The sequence below is a fragment of the Chinchilla lanigera genome, unplaced genomic scaffold (assembly GCF_000276665.1).
Source record: "Chinchilla lanigera isolate Chin_1 unplaced genomic scaffold, ChiLan1.0 scaffold00022, whole genome shotgun sequence".
NCBI lineage: Eukaryota > Metazoa > Chordata > Mammalia > Rodentia > Chinchillidae > Chinchilla > Chinchilla lanigera.
The window spans coordinates 8,101,962-8,123,608 of record NW_004955423.1 but is presented as its reverse complement, the minus strand read 5'-3'; the positions used below and the strand labels follow the sequence as shown (position 1 = coordinate 8,123,608).

General features: G+C 33.3%; 1 protein-coding gene across 3 annotated transcripts in view; it reads right to left on the bottom strand.

The window, feature by feature from the left end:
* Col24a1 (collagen, type XXIV, alpha 1) overlaps positions 1-21,647 on the bottom strand; it is a 301,836-nt gene that overhangs the window by 169,096 nt on the left and 111,093 nt on the right. For all 3 annotated transcript variants that reach the window (XM_005385132.2, XM_013514569.1, XM_013514570.1), the window contains 3 exons: positions 17,805-17,858; positions 6,115-6,168; positions 4,812-4,856 (listed from right to left, as the gene is read on the bottom strand). In XM_005385132.2, the coding sequence (XP_005385189.1) occupies positions 4,812-4,856; positions 6,115-6,168; positions 17,805-17,858 (153 nt within the window). The remainder of the gene's footprint in view (positions 1-4,811; positions 4,857-6,114; positions 6,169-17,804; positions 17,859-21,647) is intronic.

Below are 21,647 nucleotides of genomic sequence, written 5' to 3'. Positions count from 1 at the left end.
GATAGACAGTGCTGTAGGAGCTTGGCTGAAATTTTTATTAGATTTCCAGATAAGAAGAACTCACTGGATAACATGGCTCTGAGTAGTGACTTAAAGAAGAGCTATATTCCTGGTACCGGAGAAAAACCAAAAAAAAAAAAAAAGAAGAGCTATATGGGTACCTGAAAAATCAGAATTGCAGGCAGAGGAAGACCACATTTGAAAGCACTTTAGCAGCAATGCATGTGGAATACTGGTCCACTGTGAGACATCACTGTAGCTCAAGTAGAATTAAAAGAGGAGAAAATGAGTAAGAAGACTTAAGTCAAAGAAGGAAATAGTTGGATAGAAAGCCAGGTCATGTGGGGTCTTGTGAATTACATACAGTAAGAGCTTTCGCTTTTACTCAGAGTGAGTCAGGAAGTCTTAAGAGAGCATGGAGAAGAAAAGTGATGCGATGCATATTTTATCAGCATCGCTTTGATCCAAGAGCAAAAGCAGAGAGTCCAATTAGTCTATTGTAGTGATCCAGGTAAGAGATAATTGTGGTAAAAATAGGTCATGGTGGTAGCAGAGGAGGGTGTTGTCTGAACATAGAGTTTTCAGGAACTACTGGTGGGTAATGTATGGAATATGGGAAGAAAAAGGAGTCAACAATGGATAGAATTTTTAACCTGAGTAACCACACAATGAAATGAAGAAGACTGTGAAAACAGGTTTGGAGGCCAAATTAGAGGCTAAGTTTTGGACATTTTATTTAGATATGCTTGTTAGCCACGTCAGCCTTACAGTAGTTATACAGGTCTCCAAGTCAAGGGTAGAAAGTTCTGATCAAAAGATACAGTTTCAGAAATCATCAGTATCTTGAGAGGATTTGAAGCTACACATTATATGAACTTGTCTAGGTGGTGAATATAGATAGAAAAAGGCCTATTCAGATTATGAGAGTTGAGAAATAACCATTGGATTGAGCAATATGGAGGATGCTAATGACCTCATACTGTCGTTTGTGTTGGAATGGTAGGAACAAAATTCATTTATAGACAGAAGGAGGAGAAAAACTGGAAATGGTATGCACTGTACATAGGTAATACATTTGAGGAGTTTTACTGTAAAAAGGAGAGAAATGAGGTAATACAGAGAGAATTGTAATTGAAATTTTTTGCTTTTGTTTTTAAAGTAGAAGAAATAATACCAGGTCTATATGTTCATAGAAATGATCCAGTAGAGGAAAATAATTACGATTCAGGGGGCATAAAGAATTGCTGGATCAATGTTCCTGCATAAGCCAGCATAAAATATACATAATGAACAACTAGAAATCTGGCCTGAGTTGGCAATAGAGGGTGTTCATTCACAAAACAGAAAGGACATTAGAGTAAATGGGCATATGCAGAGGGAGGCAATTAGGTACACTTATGGAAAACTGTGAGTGTTCTTCTCTGGTTTATCTTCCCAAGAAAGTAGGGAGCAAAGTAAAGATTAAGAATGAAGATGTGAAATAAGAGAACAGAGTTTGAGAATAAGAGAAAGTATGAAACAATGATTTAGAAAAGTAAAAGAGCTACGATAAACTAGTAGTATAAATGAAACAACTTAGTGTGTGTATATATATATATATATATATACACACATATACACATATATATACACACACACATTTTTGAAACAACAGCATAAGAAATTTGGGGAAGTATTTAAAGGTTTTCCTACTTCCCATTTACCTCTCTTTTATTCTGCACTTCATTTGTATATATATATTTTTCTTTTGTTTTCACATTAGAGAAACTATTGTGATATTTAAGCTCATGGTTCTGATTTACTTCACTTCACATTATGTTCTCAAGTTACCTCGTTTACATATGAATGCCTCAAGTTTATCTTTTTATGGCAGCACAGAACTCCACTGTGTATAAATATCACATTTTCCTTAACCATGTAAGAAACTGGTTTATGTCTTGTCTCTGAGTAACTACTTTGAAGATAATGATACATAGTGTAATAACTACTTTTATTCTCTTATTATTTTGTTATGAAACTTTATTTTATTTTTCATGAAAGAAAACTATTCTGGCATACTTTTTCTTTTTGAGACAGAGTTTCACTCTGTAGTGAAGGCTGGCCTTGACCTCACTTTGTAGCCCTGGCTGCCTTCAAATTCGCTACAATCCTCCTGTCTCAGCTTCCTGAGTGCTGAGACGATAAGCATGCACCACCATGCTCAGCCCACTCTGGCATACTTTGGAAAAATTACAAAAAGAAACGAATGGTTAAAAATGTAAATGAATAACTGGGCAAGGAAACAGAATTCAGAACATAATCAAAATGATAACTAGAACGTTTTAAGTAAGATATGGAGGTACGTGGCATTATGTGGGAGATAAGGAAGAATGGCAATCAACAGGATCATTGCACTGAAATTCCTACAGGGGCTGTGAGAGAAGATATAATGGAAAGAAAGAATATGGTGGTTCAGGAGAAGTTTGTAATTGAAAAAGAAGAGAAGTGGCTGTTGTTGGTAACGAGAAGCAAGGGGTATGACCATAGCTGTGACTAGCTGAAGAGAGCGGAGGACACTTCTTCTGGAGGGGAGGGCGTCAGCATCCTGGATAGTGGATGGATTAATCTACGGTCCATAATCTCTAATAACAAACAACTGATAACATTATACAGTATTCCATTAGGGACATCATTGTGCCTCAAGCAATGTGTGTAAAAAGCTCAAATTTACGAGAAGAAAGACGGTGAAGGAAAAAGTTAAATAGAACACTAATTTATAGACTCAGTGGTCATTATACATGGGGATTTTAATCACAATGTTCGTTTAAAAATATTCTCATATTTCTCCCCTCCAAATGAAGTAAAATAAAACAGCCTTTTCACCCTCATTTTGTTTTGACAACATGCAAAAAGTTTAGCAGTTGAAAATTATCTTCAGGATTTCAAGCTAAGAAGTTCTAATTTTCGTCTCTGCTTAGCTTAAAACGATCTAATTGTTTCTACAAAGCACCAGACAGAGCAAAGAACAGAACATCGTTCTATTGTTTTGAGATATCAATTGATTTTTAGCTAATTTGACAATATACAGTAGGATAAGAAAACCAATAAAGAATCAAAATTATTAAATTTCTCTGTGGTGATTTCAAAAGAATGTTTAGCAATCCAGTCCATTTTAATTTACATAAAGTGGGGATAGCATCAGTGAGAATATTCATTTCATTTTTAATAATGTGATACTCATTTAAGCACTGCAGCATATTAAAAGTTATTATTTACTATATCTATATCATGAAAAAAAAATCACCAAAATCTGCTATCAGGATATTTATAATTTCTTTAAATGAAACCAATTCAGAATATCTTAATGGAGTATGTAATATACTGTGTTTCTACTTAGATTCTGTAACATTAGATTTATTTTGAGTGTCATATTTGAGTATGTAATTTTGAAACCTTACTTTCACATCTAAAAAGTAGGGACAGTATCTTCAAAATTAGGGTTGATACTTGTGATACTTAAAGCAATATTGCTTTAAGTATATATAGATAATAAATGTATAGATAGGTTAATATAATTCAGAGTAGGGGTTGGGGATATAGCTCGGTGGCATAAGTGCCTTCCTGGCAAGTGCAAGGTCATGAGTTTGATCCCTAGTACCCCCCCAAAAAATATATAATTCAGGATATTCTTAGAAAATTGATCTGCAATCAATAGTAGCCCCAAATTGATCTTTAATCAATAGTAGCAAAATAATAATAATAATAAATATTAAGCATGAGTAGGCAAGAGAAGCATATGGTTCTCTTGTTTTCAGGGAAGTACATCTTAAATAAGATAAATTTTATTCGGCTCAAAGAATAGTTAATTTATTTTATGTTTTTCCTTCTAAATGATGTCTTTCTTTCAGTGGTATCACAGAAATATATATGCTAGTGTGGAAAAGGTGCAAAAGAAGTGATTGCTGTATCTTCAAATGTAAATGATTTTTTAAGAACCTATAATTTATGATGTTCTCAAGGCAAAAAATGACATGTATTTCATGTGAGTCTAATGTCTCTTAAAAGAAATACAACATGTATGCATTACTGCCTAATGATAATGCAGATTTTGATTGCATAGTCCAAAAAATGTTTAAATTCATTAAAAAAGAATTTCAAACAAGTTTATATATCACAAGATAGTAGTATTTAGTGGAAAAGTAGCTTTCTCTAATTTTACTAACACATTGAAAACAAAGATTTCCAGGGTATAGTAAAATGGACAATTTCCTTCCAATTACCTTTTGAGAAACTTAATAATTTATACAAATACTAAGACTACTGAATAGCCAAGTAAATATATACATAGGTTAATATAATTCAGGAGAGGGGCTAGGGATATAGCTCAGTGGCATAAGCGCCTTCCTGGCAAGTGCAAGGTTGTGAGTTTGATCCCCGATACCCTTCCCCCCCAAAAAAATATATATAATTCAGGATATTCTTAGAAAATTCCAGTTGTTGGCTTATTTTATTTGGGGTATTTTATGACAATAGTTTTATTTAATTAATTAATTAATTAATTAAATTTCTTTTGAGACAGGATCTCACTATGTAGTTCAGGCTAGTCTTGAACTCCTTATGTAGCCCAGGCTGGCTTCAAACTTGTGACGATCTTCCTGCCTCAGCTGCTGAGTGCTAGGATTATAGCCATGTGACACCACACCCAGCTATGATTTTTTGATTTTCAGTGTTTGAATTTTTTGTTCTTTGCTATAAAGTTTTGTTATTAAAATATTTGCAAAAAGGTTGTTTTCAAAAGAAGCACTTGTAGAAATTATTTATATGATACCTACTCTCGGCCCCAATTCTCCAAAGGGTCCAATTGGTCCTTCTTCTCCCTTAAAAAAATCAAAACATATTATAGCTTAAAATAAGTATTTAAAAATTTAAACCCATGTTATTTCTTCTGACATCTGAAGTTATTTCTGAGGTGTGATGAAAATAATACTGTAATCTTCTTGTATTTCATAATTGTATCATGCTATACCTTTTTAATACTTTCTGTGTTTTCTCACGTCTCCCTGAAGAGGGGCATGTGCTACTGGGGTACTTTTCAGATGGAAGACAGTATGAGACATATTTAGGAAACGGGTAGTGGAGAAAAATGAAAGAAATTAGGATGTCAAAGAATCAGGATTAGGAATCACCGGGACCCTTAAGTAAGGATAATCTTTACAGTGTTGGGTTCACAGAGAGGTCACAGTGTTGGGTTCACAGCCAAGTCCATAACTACAGAAATCAATACACACCGGGATGTTGTAAAATTGCATGCACAAAACATGTCTGTTCTCTGCACATTTTGATACTTAATTCACTCAGCATATAGGTTTTGGAGTTGTAGTGCTGTTTTAAACCTGAGAGTGACAAAGGTACATAAGATCCTATCACATAGGATTTACTATCTGCCTGTAGAGTTTGTTCTTGACTAACTTTCAGGCCCAATAGTCTTAGAGTCAAATCAGCTGTAATGTGTAAATATGTATGAAGAATAAAAATACAGTGCACTCTTTTAACTATCAAAAACTGAATGGGTGGGTAGAAACTGAAGATGAATATAGAAAAACATAAGGAATTTCTAGTCATTATACTCTAAGAGAATAAATAATAATTTATAATTTATCTACATACATATTTATTAAATACATTTACTTCTTTACCTTCTAATAAATATTTGATATTACTAACCAATACTACTACATCTTAAAATATATATGGACATCCTTAGAATCATATATCTTATTTATTTAATAAAATTTTTTTCAAATTACAATTCAATTAAAATATAATTTATTGCATCACAAACAGAACATATAAATTCTACTTCATATGTGTGAAATTCTGAGTTCAGATTCTTCAATATGCCATTGGAGAACACTGACTAAATCACTTAATGAACTTAGAACATTGTAAAATAATTCAAAATTTCATTCCACAACTGTCAATATAAAATGGCAATTTGAAATCCCTCATGGCAAAAAATAGTTAACACTAAGGCAATGTTTTCTACAAGTGAAAAATACAGTTCCAAAAAAAAAAAAAAATAGAAAGGAAGATGTGAATTTAAAAATTGTGGAATGGAAGCTCATTCCTCCATACCTGAGTTCCTTTGAGACCAGGAGGTCCAGGAGGCCCTCTAGTTCCAAGAAGTCCCTTTTAAAAAAATATAAACAGACAAAGTAAAGGTCATATATATATATTAACATTTTGATTTGATCAGTCAGTGTTAATTTGGAGGTGGGCAATACTATTTAGTACCATTGTTTAAGAAATTATCAAAATGAGATGGAAAGGTAGATTAGCAGAAGCTTATAAGCCAGCATCTAAAAAATTGGAAAACAAATTTTCTTAAAACACTGTGTTAAGATTGAAATAATATGTTGAAAAAGTTAAAAATATGTTACTTTTCAACTTTTAAATACCTTCTCAGACAAACTTTTTCTAAATTTAAAGAACGGAAACAGATAATCTGACAATAAATGCATATATAACAGATGTCCATAAAGCCTGAAAACAGATGGAGAGGAGTATATATATCTGTTAAGAGACCCACAGAATCTGGAACTCATTATTTGTACTAAATGTTCTTCAATCATTTTCCTTCTTGATACATGCTGGTAAAAAGAGAAAAGCAATGCACAGGAGAAAGTGACAGTATGAGTTTTATTAGTATTTTAAGACTATAAAATTCTTTTGTTAAACAATGTATGTTGGTAAAACTCAATTGCTCTCTGAAAGAAAACTTGTTCATGATAACTATAAAAATAATCTTCTTACTTCAGGAAACATCATACAACATCTGTTCAGCATGGAAACGATTTTTTATTCAGCTCTGTTGTCCTGACTATGCAATGTACCAGCAAAGTTTTCAGTAAATCTCATTTAGGATTTGCATTTTACATTATTGCTTTTAGTGATTCTATAGCAATGAAAAGGTCTTCTCTAATTTTAACTATAGTAAATAACTATGTCACAGAACAAATCCACCAGGTGATTTTGACTTTTAATAGGGATTGGTGTGACAAACCACAGAAGAATTTTTCCTTTATGTTGAAGTTTTATCCATCATTGCTATACTTTGACACAAACAAAAAGTGAAAAATCATTGGTTAGTCTAGCTCTGTATTATTGCAAGCTCATATAAAATATTTCAAAGAATTATACCACTTTAGGTAATAATTTTTGGTGTTTTTCTTTTTATTTTTAAAGTCAAAATAAAGAAAAACTTTGCAAGACATTTAGTAGCTCAAAATAACTGAATTAATTACCTGTATATCTATGTTAGATCTGAGTCTAAGGTGAAATAAACTATCAGAGTTAAGTGTCATTAAACCGTGACAGAAAAAAGCTATAATCACCATGAAGAGCTTGAAAATTCTCAATTTTATGTCTCTAATAATATAAATTCTAGGGGCTGGGGATTTAGCTCAGCGGCACAGCGCCTGCCTTGCAAGCACAAAGTCGTGAGTTTCATTCCCGGTACCAGAAAAAAAAAAAAAAAATATATATATATATATATATATTCTAAGTATACAATAATTGGTAGATATATAAAGAAAAATTAACAAATCCAGTATTATAGAAACTATAGTAATAATAATTATATAATAATAGTAATTAATAGACCTATCAGATGAAAATCCTAAGAACAGAGAAGACTTACTTGTAAGTATCCAAACTAAAGAACTTGATCTAATGGTCACAAATAAATCACTGAATCTCCAAATGGAACTTTATACAATCTTTACAAACACACATAGAACATCTGTGGAACTAACCACAGCAAAAGCCATAAATGTCTATTAACAGTAGTATTATTTTAAAAATTGTAGTAAATCTATGTAGTGGTTTGGTGTACTATACTACACTATACTGCATAGATTAAAAATGAACTCTGTAATTGTGTGTATCATACACAATTAAGCTGAGAAGATAATTTATAATTATATGCATCAACCTAGATTAATAAATCAAGAATGAGGGGAATATGAATGTCACTGTAAAACATGGTACTATGATTTGATTTACGTGAATTTCTAAAACAAGCTAAGCAACAGATATTGTAAGAATATACATGCAGATGATAAAAGCATAGAAAATAAGAATGTGATTACCTCTACATGCAGGGAGGGAAAAGGCAGACAAAATTACAGAGACAAATATGGGGCTTCCAAGTAAGAAAAATTAATTGGATTTATCCTATAATCATTTTGAAGCTGTGAATATCTGCTTCATACTTATTATACATTTGAAAAGTTATAATTTGAAGTATATAGAATCATAACTTGATTGTTAACATAATTTAATGGGATTTTTTTCTATTACCATTATTTAAGCTGTGCATATTTCTTTAATATTTATCACAAGCCAAACATAAAAATTTTAAATGTCTAGAAACATGACTTGATTCTTCTAGGTAACAGTGTTCTTATCTATTGATTTGTGATGCCAACAGCATCATTAAGTTTCTGTAGGAATAAATGAAACAGTGCTTGACATATAATAGGGATATGATAAATATTAGTTTGTTTTCTATTTATATATTTCACGTTGATTAATCTTTGCAAGTTTCTAAACTGGCAATTTACTTGCCTTCTCTATATATCCACAATATTCATATCAATAATTTACTATTTTTCTTCCTAGAACATCTCTTTCTTCATCTTACTTCTCTCAAAATCTTCCACAGAGTAAAAAATTAGTTTTCTATGCAATTGGAGTTAAATAAGTATTAGCTTAAAATAGGTTGTTATAACTATAAGGTCTTCTGTTTAAGCCCTGTGATAAGTACAGTGGATATAATTATAGCAGATTCATGAATGAAAACTAAAAAAGAATCAAAGCATATTGCTGCAAGCACAAAGGAAGACAGCATGAGAGAAAAAGAGGGACGAAAAAGGCATGAGTAGGCAGAAAACAAAATTGTCAATCATAAGTTCTTCACTATCAATAATTATTTTAAATGTGAATTTATTGAACTTCCTAATCAAAAGACATAAAGAAACTGAGTGGACAAAAACACAAGATCCAATGATATGCTGTCTATAAGAGAATTATTTTAAATTTAAAGACATATATCATTTACACAAATAAAAGAAGTAGATGGCAATGCCATAATACTAGACAATCTCAATACCCTACTTTCAATAACACCCACACAGAAAATGAACAAGGAAATAGAGGACATGAACAACACTTCAGTTAGCAGATTCTGATTTGCAGATTCAACCAGGTACAGATCGAAAATACCCCCCAAATTGAATCTGTACTGAACATGAGAAGACTTTTCCTGTCATTCCTTAAACCATGTAATATAATGACTATTTACATAGCATATACATTTTACTAAGTATTATTAATAATCTACAGATTATTTAAATATATGGGAAAATGTGCATAGGTTATGTATAAATGCTATGCCATCTCATATAAGGACCTTGAGCATCCCTGGATTATGGTATCCATGGGGGATCTGGAAGCTACCCTACACAGACCCTGGGGGATATATAGACCAAAGGGACCTAACAGGTATAGTACATACATACATACATACATACATGTTACAGAGAATGTTGTAAATATTCTATCCAATAGAAGCAGAAAAATCAATCTTTTAAATCACTTTAGGAGCATTTTCCAGGACAAAACTTATTTTAGGTCACGAAATAAGTCTTAACTAACTTAAGATGGCTGAAATCATACTAAGCATCTTTTCCAACCACAATGGAATGAAACTAGAAATTAACAACAGAAAGAAAGCTAGCCTTTTCTCATCACTGCTATTCAACATGGTTATGAAAATTCTAGACAGAGCAAGGAAGGAAGAAGTAAAAACATGTAAGTTGAAAAAAATTCAACTACATCTGATCACATGATACAATCTTATATAGTGGAATACCTAATACTACATTAGAAAGCTGTTAAATTAATTCAGCAAAGTTAAAAAGTCAAAATCAACATTTAACAATCAGTTGCACTTCTACACACTAACAACAAATAATCTGCGAAGGAAATTGAGACAATGGTCCCATTGAAAAGAGCATAAGAAATCAAGTTCTGAGGAATACATTTAGCAAATGAAGTGAAAGACTCCTGTACTGAAAACTACAAGACATTGCTGAATGACATTAAGGATTACAGAAATAAAAGGAAAGATATCCTGTGTTCATAGGTTAGAAAATTCAATATTTTTAAAATGTCTAATCCATCGAAATGATCAACAGATAAAATGCCATCACTTTCAAACCCCAGTGTTGTCTTTTGCAAAAACAGAAAAATAAATTGAATGCAGATAAAAAACTACAAAGGATCCAAAATAACAAAAAATACCTTAAAAAAAATGAAGCTGGAGGTCTTATGCTTCCTGGTTTCAAAAGTATTACAAAGCTTCAATAATCAAAACACTATGTTTTGGTATGAAAAATACAGACATAGATCAATGTAGCAGAATAGAGAGTAGATGATAGCTAGTAGGGAGCGTGTTTTGATTTGGGATAGCAAAAATGACATCAGTTTCATTATGATTATAGCTGTACAACTCCATCAATATGTTAGAGTCTATTGAATCTTACATTTGGAGTTTGCACATTGTGAGTTATGTGAATATTTGGTTTAATAAGATGATTTTATTTTATTAAAGAAACAGGCTAGGGGCTGGGGATTTAGCTCAGCGGCAAAGCGCCTGCCTGGCAAGCGCAAAGTCGAGAGTTCGGTTCCCGGTACCGGAGAAAAACCAAAAAAAAAAAAAAAAAAAAAAGAAGGTAAAGAAACAGGCTACAGAACCTCCAAATAAAGCTAGTCAAATGATCTTTAGCAAAAGTGACAAACTACACAATGAAGAAAAAACAGTTTTTTTCAACAGTGTTGGGAAAACTGTATATGTACACAGTAAGAAATAAAATTAGAAATTTATTATATTACCCCTCCCCCCCAAAATTTCAAATGGATTAGGAATTTAAGCATGAGACCCAAAACTATAAAACTCTTAGAGGAAAATAAGGGCAAACCTCATATAACTCTGGTCATGACAATGATTTCTTGAAAATGACACCAAAAATACAGGCAACAAATTGAAAATAGGCAATTGAGACTACATCAAAATAAAAGACTTTTGCATATGCAAGGAAATAACGAATGGAATGAAAAGGCAGCCTATACATGGGGAAAAATGTCTTCAAACCCTCCCATGGCCTTAATAACAGCAACAAAAAAAGAAATTCCTCAACTAAACGGCAAAATGACAACACAATGAAAACACAGGTAAATGAATTTCTGTACTTAAAAGAATTGGACACAGAACCTCCAAGGGACATTTACTCTTCTCTGTTTATTTCAGCTTTATCTACAATAGCGAAGAGTGCAAATAACCTAAATGTCTGTTGATGAATGACTATAGAAAATTTGATGTTACAAACAATAGCGTATTATTCAGCCATAAATAAGAAGGAGCTCCCATTTTATACTGCAAGAAAGGTGAACGTTGAGGACACTATGCTAAATAAAACAATCCAGTCATAGAAGGACAAATACTGCAATATTTTACTAACATGAGTTATCTATCAGCCAACACCCTAGAAACAGGAAGTGGGGAGGGCTGGGAGGCGGGAGAAATGAAGGGTTGTTCCTTAATGGGTACAGAATTGTACTCATGCAAGATGAAAAACTTTGAGTGATCTGCTGCTCAAAATATGCTTATATTTTAAATATTACACTATGAATCCGTACACTGACAAGTTTAAGTCAATAGATTCCATGTTATGTGTTTCTTTAATCACATACACCGAAAAGTCTTCCATGGATTTATTTGTATTTAAAGTCTTCCAATTTATATTTAATATCTATTACAACTTTTCTCCTGTCTGTTTTAATTAGGGAGATTTACTTCTGCCCTTTCTGTTTATTTTGTACCTGTTGTACAGAATCTTTCATCTCTTGTTTCCACTCAGCCAAATCCAACCCATCCAAAGCAAATCTTAAATTTTTCTATGAAGTCTATCAGAAAAATAGCCACGTAGATTATTTTATATTCTGAGCTCCTTACTTCTTACTTATCACATGTTATCTAGTCATGATGCTTTTAACTTTGCACATAGGGAAAGCTCATTTTCCCAGAAGATTATGCATTCTTAGTATACATATGATGTTTTCCAGTCTCTACTTACACAGTTGATACTTACATAGCACAAATAATGACACAGTACAAAGATTGGCCACTCTACAAACTCAATAAACATTTCTTAGCTGACTCAATGCTGCACAGAAAATACAATGGTTAATATAAGAAACCTGTGCAGAAAATCTTGATTTAGCTGACAGAATGTGAAAATTCAGGGCGGAGTTGAGGTGATTCTGGAGAACTGTCTCGAGTTTATGCGTCTTCCTCTTACCATGTTAGCTTACCTCTGTAGAGATAAACATTTGACGTATTGTAATGATTCAGTGCAAGAGCTATTCCTATAAATTATGCAACATAATCTCACAAATGGTAGGCTTTCTTTGAAAACTTATCATTCTGTTATACGAGAGAATAACAGCTGGTTTTAACATTCTCAGTTCCATTGCTAAAGTAACAACATAAACCATTACAGTGACACATACATTATTTTTCTATTTACTGAAGAACAGAGAATATTTATTGAGTACTCTTACTTTCGGCAGTAAGCAGTAAAGGATGTGGCTTTGCTAATGTTATGGGATTCTGGATAACAGATTGCCAAATTGGGTGGCTCTCAAGAAGGCTTACTGGAGTATGTTTTGCATTTGTATACAAATATACATACACATACAACTCCACAATCAGTAGAACTATAATTAACACAAGTTTCCAGCCCTGGATTGAGGTTTTTTTTTTTGTCAGCTGGCAGAAAATGAACAGAAAAAAGATTTCTTTAGAGTTATGCCAAATTGCCCTGGAAAGAACTCAATATGTTTGTAAATACAGTGCACATGATTTCCTTGATGACTGTGTTGCATAGCCTCAATAGATCTTTAGTCATTTACATTATCTTCACTTTCCAAATAAGATATGTACATGAAAATAAAGGAAACTTTAATATGCTTGTGTGATGCAGTGTACACAGCTAAAATGTACCGTGTTATCAGGGTCAGTGTGTTTGGTTCTGCTTCTCTCCAGGTTGTAGAAAGATAGCTAAGGCAAATTAGGCCAAGAACATAGACAAAAACAAGTCTTTCTCAACCTCAAAAAAACCGTAATATTCTCTCATTAAAATTTCCTAATTCTTTTGATAAAGTCATCTCTTCTACAATGTATTTATTAATATGTTTGCAACACATAATGATTACACTGATCATAGGGAGTTTGTAAATGTACATAATCTATTTTAATACTTTTTGGTCCCTTTCCCCTGCAGTTCCTCCATGTCCCCTCTAACTTTTGTTTCCCTTCCCATTTGAAAAAGCTTTATTTTCATTTTTTCTTTGATTCTCTCATTTTTGGCATCTCTTTTCCCTTCCTTTCCTCTCCTCTCCAGCCGTCTCTTGTTCACTTTATCACTTGAGAAAAGAACTTCATAAGGTCAAGCAAAAGAAGTTATACACCTAAGTTTAAGTATTACATGGTTTCTCTTATATGAGAAATCCAAAATATAAATAAAGAGCAAAAAAAAAAAGATAATACCACATTGTTTTATAATTCAGTGATCAGTCTAAAATCAATTAGTCTTACATTGTTGGTGCCGAGGAGTCTATAAGATAACTATCTAATAAATTTAGATAAAATAATCTAAAAGGTAATCATTGCTCATTGGAAATTCAACATTGGTTGAATTAAAAGGTCTAGTTTTCAGATTCTAGGACTCACTTCCAGCATTTTATTCCAGCTAACAGAAGTAATAAACAGGAAGTTTCAAAGATCTTATAATCATATTATTCAGTTCTCTGACATTTTTATTGATAAAACTTCAAGCAAAACAAAATCCCCAAGTGAAAAGAATTGTGAAAGCTACCTGATACTTTACTGAGTATGCTATGCATCCTTAAACATAAGTTCAATGATTACTTCTCCTGAATTTCCCAAGACAGCATCTGTTGCTTACCTACTGAGGCTTTCACAGCACATCACCAGCTCTGTTTTGTGTAGTGCTTCCTAGCTTTTATGATGATATCTTTGCTCTATTGAACAGCAACCTTATCCAGGGGAGGGATCATAAGTTAGAAATCCTTATAATTCACCTTTAATTTCTGCCCTAACACATAAAAAGCTCAATATAAACTGAATGAAAAAATTATTGAACAAATAGATACATTTATCTATGTATAAAGTTCAAGCAGGTGAAGGGCTAAAGTAAACAAGAGAAATCTCAACTCTACTCTCTCTACAATTGATCTCTCCTTACTTCCCTTCATGTTCTTCTTTCTACTTTTCATCTTAGCTTACTACAGGCTACCAATAATTTTTTAATGTATGTCAAAAAGGTATCTATCTTGGTTACTTTTCTCTCATTGCTGAGATAAAATACCCGACCCCCAAAATTAAGGAAGGAAAGGTTTACTTAGTTCACAGTTTGTAGAGGTTTCAGTCCATACTTGGCTGGTTCTGAGGCAGAGTGGCACAGGGCAGAGGGCAACAGTTCAAGGTGGCACAAGACAGCAAAGCAACAAGTGCAAGAAGAGGGCAGCAACAAGCCTCTTTTCCTCCCTTATATTGTAAGCAGGCTACCCCCACCAAGGGGGGTGTAGCACTCACATAATCTCATGCCCTCCTCTTGCACAGGCTTAGGATATATACAAAGTAAACACCCTAGCCCCCTGCTCAGTCACTCCTTTAACCTTCTAAACTTGTCACATTAACACTATGAACAGCATCGTAGAGGAGGAAGGGCATGTCTTTTTCACCCCAGGAGGTAGAACTGCTGAGTTACTTAGTTAAGCATTTAGACTCCTCAAGTTGACACAATGTATCAACCACAACAGTATCTCAAACTAAATATCTCCAAAATCAAACTTGTCTTCCTCACCCTTCGAATCTGAACATACTCCTGAAAGTACTCCTGAGTTCTCCTATTTAACTTTCCCATGTAAGTTCAATGGCATCAGTAGCCTAAGTCACAGTCTAACTTTTACTTCTGACTTCTTTTTCTTCTATCACTTCCATTTAACCGAATTGTCCTGTTTCTATTCCCCAAATAGCTTTTATCCATAGCCATTCAATCAAACATCCATTCAACCAATATTAACTATATTTCTATTATGTGTCATGCATATTGGTCTCATCCTTATGGTGTATTGTGTGTAAATCAATTAGTTTCTTTTTTTCAAAAACCACGTAGTCTCGTAGAGAATCAGACAAGAACAACAGCAGGCATAATATATGAAGATAAGTAATTTATATATTTTTCTCCATAAATGCAAGGAAAGAATATTTCACGTAGGTTTAAGCATAAGAGGGAATGCTGCTTGGAAAGTGAGATGTGTGATGTGCAGTATTAGCTAAATGAACAAGGGCATAGGAAGGTAGAGAGATATCCATACCCAGACAAAAGGGCAGCAATAGAAGAAGCTGTGGGATTTGAGCAAGTAGTGCTTACAGTTTAATAATACAAACAGTTTGGCTGAAGTGATGATTTTCAAAGAATGATGATACATGTGACTGTGTGACTACAGAGTGATAGACAAAAGCTGTAAAGAACATTGCATTAAAAATAAAGAAGTACAAGCCTTAACCTGGAAGCTGTTCAGGACTTAAGCACAGAGGCGACGTGATGAGATCTACGCTTTACAAAGATTACTCCATCAGCAGCTTGGCTGTAGAACTGAAGAAATGCCAGACTAGAGACAGGAAGAATAACTGGAGTATCTTACACTAATCCGCCTGAAAAACAAAGAGGGCCTGAAGTATAAAATTGGCAGGGAGGATGGTTTTTAAGGCAAAGAAGGGAAATTCTGAGTAAAGGAGAAATTGAGATAAAAGTTATAATTGATGGCATGAGGTTGTTGCTCAGGAGAGGACTTGATGCCAAGCACATGTGGAACTTGAACAGGCAGAGGAATACTTTTGCGGAGGTGGAAGAGAGGAAAACTGTTCATATAGGGATAAATTTGTGGGTGGCTGGTAGGTTTGCCAGACAAAATGCTCTGCTAAATTCGAATTTCAGAGAAACAATAAATAACTTTTAGTTTAAACATTTGCAAATATTACACCATGACCCTTTCACAAATTTCCTTTCCCAGAATGTCATACATCCCATATATTTGCTTTGCAAATTACTTGCAAGTAATTTGCATTACTTTATTTATGATGTCAACTCAAGTGCTACCTTTTCTGCAATCCTGCACTTCCCTCAACTTGGTACACTTACAGTACTCTGATTATTATAAAGATTTGCTTGCATATCCATATTGTATACTTATTGAAGTTTATTTTATTAGTACATATTTGCATTATATATTGATTACAGTCTTTGTAGGGAGTGGATACATGTACAAAACACATCTGAATTCTTTCTTCGTCCCCTTCTCCCCTCCTACCTCATTCTTCATATATATAGTATTTGAGTTGTTAACATAGGAGAAATGATGCAATCAATGAATGGATAAAGAAAATGTGGTATTTATACACCATGGAGTATTATTCTGCCATTAAAAATAAAATTGAGTCATTTTGTACATTTCTTAAAAGAAAAAATCAGGACTTTGTAGTTCTAGGTAGCACAACGGCTGTCACATAAAAACTAGCCAACAAATACTTGCTGACTGAATGAATGTGGTACTTTATATGTTTATTATTTCTTGCCTAGATTTTTATAGCTCATCTCCTTGCCCTTTATGGCACCCCTCTTATGATATCCTCCATACCAACATAAGATGTTCCTCTTTAAAACATAAACCATTTAAGGTATTTAACTCCTTCAATATCTTTGATTACTACCTGATTGAATAAAGTAGAAACTATTCATAATACTGAATGTTCTCCAAAGCTAAGTGGTTAAGATGGCAGACTTCGCAATTATATCTACATCAAAATCTCAGCTATAACACATGATGTCGAGTGAGTATTATTTGTAAAAGGAGGATAATACTTATCTCTTAAGGCTACTGTGAAAATTAAATGAGATAGTTCTGTAGGTGATTTTTTTCATAATTTGAAAAACATTTACTGCAATACTATGTTACTTGATGATACAGGTCACTAAAAAGTTTAGCTATCGTTAATATCCTTTTCAGCTTCTCCTATCCCTTCCTCTCTCCAGTCCCATGGATACTTCCCACAGCAGCTACACTTCCAACCTGTGAATCACCCAAATTGCAGGCTTTCTCATTCCTGGCCTTTATTCATAACCCTCACCTGCTTATCACATCCAAGCACATGTGAGGCAAAGCCTGATATTTAACATTTTGCTATGGGCAATTCCTAGTATGTACACACAACAAAGGAAGTGAAAAATGCTTAGGTTTCTTCAGCTAATTTATGTTGTGTAAAGGCGCCAGGATATCTTATGCTTCATTTTAATGACTGGATATTTTATCAGCCCTAATGAGGTAAGTAGTCAGAAAATTCTCATACATTTTTGTATCCCATGGTTTTCAGAATTATATCTTTCAATCTCCTCCAAGAATTCTTTTCTTGAATGACTTATATGGTTGTCACCCTAACAATATGAGTCTCTATGAAATCATAAATATAATTTTCAATTATATGAATCCTGAACTCCAAAAAGTTCATTAAATATTTCAGAAATGTTCTACATGTTCTAATAAAATCTGTTTTCCTGTCTTTGATACATGAGGTCAGAAAAAAATCGAGATATCCATATTCAGTTTTCTTTTTTTACCTTTGGTCCTTCAGGGCCATTTTGTCCAGGAATCCCAATATCTCCTGGAAAACCCTAAGGAATATAAAAATATAGAGTTTATTCCATAGCACATTGCTTTAAATCCATTAAGCATATAAAAATCCTCTTTGCCTTACATTCATGTCCATAAAGCAATTTATACTCTTCAAAAACTCAACATTAAAGATTAAGTTAGGCAGCTGCTTACATAACTTACAAAGTCTATTAAAACAGAATTTACTTCATTAGCTACTCACACACATTCCTCTGACCTAAAGAAAATCCTTTGTTTTAGTCTAAAGAGTATAAGTCTTATTAAAAATTAAATGAGGCAAAGAAGTTTGGAATGTCCTTTCAATGTAATAGAAGGCATAGGACCAAAAAGAATTAGAGGAATGCACTTTGTTAGGCTCACTGTTTTCTAACTACATGTTAACTTGTACAGTTCGGATAGGTGGATATGCAAACCATTTCTATCTGGTTAAAAGGAAAATACAAATTATGCCTTAATATACAGCATAGTACCCAGTTTTGTATGTAATCTATGTTATTTTATCATAACCTTCCATATTTAAATCCTATAAAATCTTAGCTCCTCAAATGCTCTTTGAAAGCAGAATCTTGCTGGTGCTATCATTGATCAATGCATTTAATAAACCTTTGACCTGTGTTCATATTTTTATGAGAATCACGATTTTACCTTTTGGAAGTTATACCAGCAGTCTAAAAGAGTTGGCTCAAGAAATAGAAATGGATCGTATTGTTACATGAAGTCTGTGGAGGGAAAGGCCTAGCATGTTATTCTAAAGTAGATTAAAATTCTTGCTGAAATAATGAATCAGAAGTGATTCATCATAATGCGTCTCAATAATGATAAGAACGTAATAAGGGTGGTTTCACTTGTATTGATTTTGTCATGAAATGAGCTGGTTCAGTGTTTCACATTGGTATAGACAAAAGAAAACCAAGTAAGGGGGCTGGGGATTTAGCTCAGCGGCAAAGCGCCTGCCTGGCAAGCGCAAGGTTGTAAGTTCAGTTCCCGGTACCGGAGAAAAACAAAAAACAAAAAACAAAAAGAAAAGAAAACCAAGTAAGAAGGTATAAGGAGCACCATCTTTAAAACAAAGAAAGTTGTAGATAAATATGAATAAAATGTGATGTAAATATACTAAAATATGTAAAGAAAGGTGTTTCAGTGGAGGGATAAATATGGTGGAATAAGAGTCCTAAGAAGTAAGATGAAACAGTAGAGGAGATTCTAGAACACTTACTTTGCGGAGAAAAACAAATAAATTGAAACCGATTTATCCAGTCTAGATTAGAACAGATATACTTTCACAGATTAAGTGCCAGAGTTAGAACTTGGACTCTGTGAAGAAAAATGTAAACTGGAAACACTTCTGATATAAGAAAAGATAAGTGTACTAGAAAGTCTTATCATGGGATCAGATTATCAGATTTCTGGACCTTCTCGAATAGTTTAATACAGATATGTTTGACACAGATTGTTGATTGTTTACTAAGCAAAGGAAATCATATATATATATAAGGTCTTTACCTAATGATTTCATACCATTTCACTTGAACACACTCTTTGTTAGTATATTTAGTGAGGCGGGAGATCCCTTGCAGACTTGAATCAAGACAGCTCTATTCTCGCTTCTGCTGTAACACTAGCTAGTGGTGCAAAGTTGAGCACAGCATCAGCTCCACAATCCTGCATTTACTGTTTGAATGAATAGTACATTTATTCATCAGTTTCCAAGCCAGAAAGGTGTACTTCACCTTTAATTATTTTCCTCTTCCTCTTAGCTCTTCTTTTGCTATAATTCTCACACCACGATGGGGTCTGACAAGGGCACTTAACGTGATGTCTGCCTTATTTTATTTCCCTCCTCAAATTGTAAACTTGTTGAGTACCGTTTTATGTGTTATTCACTATCATGTTCTCAGACACTAGTACAACATCTGACCCATGGTAATTACTTTACAAATGTGTTTTGTGTTATTGTTGAGTGACTGATTTGTTTCTTTTAAAACGAGGAAAACATGTCTGGTGGCTACGCTTGGCCCTTCAGAACTAGTTTACAACCGGTTTGGAACACTGGTTCAGAACATCCCCATGGATATATTTACAACTTGTCTACCTTCCAAATGAGCCCGGAACATGTTTTTGTACCAGAAATCCAGGAAGTTATCAAAGGTATCAAATCTACAGTCATATTTAAAGGAATCAAAAGGTATGTGGAAAGGATCCTGCCGGCCAGAACTTTATTCCACTTTATTCAGTAAGGAAAAGAATTTCAATGAATTGAACCACATTGAAGAGGAAGGTCATATTATGAAAATAAAAGTTGTCTGTGTTTAGAGGATGAAAGGGAGTCAAATTGTTATCTGGAAAATCTGTAAGCAAAGGTGAATAATCAAGGATTTATTCTGCTTTTCCCATACGTATATTATATTTCTATTATCCGTACAGTAGATAAGGAAATGTATGCCAACCAATAAAACAAAAAACAAAAAATAACTAAGCGACAGAATACAGAGATTTCCATTTTGTAATCCTGTAAATGGTCTAGTAGATTTCGCCTTGAATTTGAACTATTATTAACATCACAAAAAAGAGATAATTGGATAGTATGCGTTTTGTAATGAAAGGGCACAATATCATTTATAGTCTTACAAAAAAACAAAGAAACATGAATATGGCCAGGATTCTGTAATCAGGAAATACACAGAAATGAGAATCATGCACCCTGAGACTGTTCTTAGCAAAATCCAGAATGTGAGAACTCGGCCGAGTGAATGAGGAGCTTCACCAAATAACTGTAAGGAGGACACGGGAATGGAGAGAACACTTGCAGAATGAAAGGCACAGTGAATAAACAGGCCTAACTTATTATTTTTATGACTGCAAACTTAAGTGATAAACTACAAAGAAAAACAACGAAGAACTGCTTACTTTGGGCAGGAGAGATGAGCTTGTGGTTGGGCTGGGACATGTGAAGATTTCAGGGAAAGGTGGCAGTTCTACTCTTGAACTTCATTGTACTTACAAGGGCATTTGTGGTATAATTCTGTGTGACGTACACTTGTATATAATTTTCTGTGTCTGTGTTCTATTTCACAATAAAATGGTAAGAAAAACTACTAAGCAATTCTGATTAAATATGGGATATTTAATCTATGTTTGAATTTCTGTTCCTTATTTAATGAGTCAAAATGGCAGTAAAGGAATGTTAGACAAAGTGCTAAAAACAGAATAGGAGAAAAGATGTCAGCAAATCTGGTTTCATAGTCAAGTAAGTTGAATATTTTAAAATAAAAACTATACTGAAAATCTCACAAACACATCAGCACAGTTATTAAAAAGAGAGGAAAAAATGTATTTCCTTACCACATACGACAGTTTAGAAACCTGGCTAAAAATCTTTTTCATTATTTTAAAAATTCATACCTGGGTTATTTCCAAGGAGAGAGCTTGTCCTTTAAGTAATATATTTTAAAATCTAAAAAACAGAGTTAACTGGATCAACTGAATTTTAATGACAACATATATTTATGAAGGAATATTTTAAATGCTCAAATTTGCTGCTTAAATCAAATTACAGAATATGGGTATCCTTGCCAAGCAGCAAAATTTCAGAGTTACAGTTTGAAAGATAAAAAGTATGTCATCAGAGTCTATAGTTTTCATTTCTAAAGACTGTATTGGCATAAACAATACAAGAAGAAAAGTAAAAACATAACTCTGATATTCTCTAATTTATTTTTAAAATTTAAAATGATAGTGATAAGTAAAAATATCTTTTACTACAATGTGCTTCACTGTCTCAGTCAAGT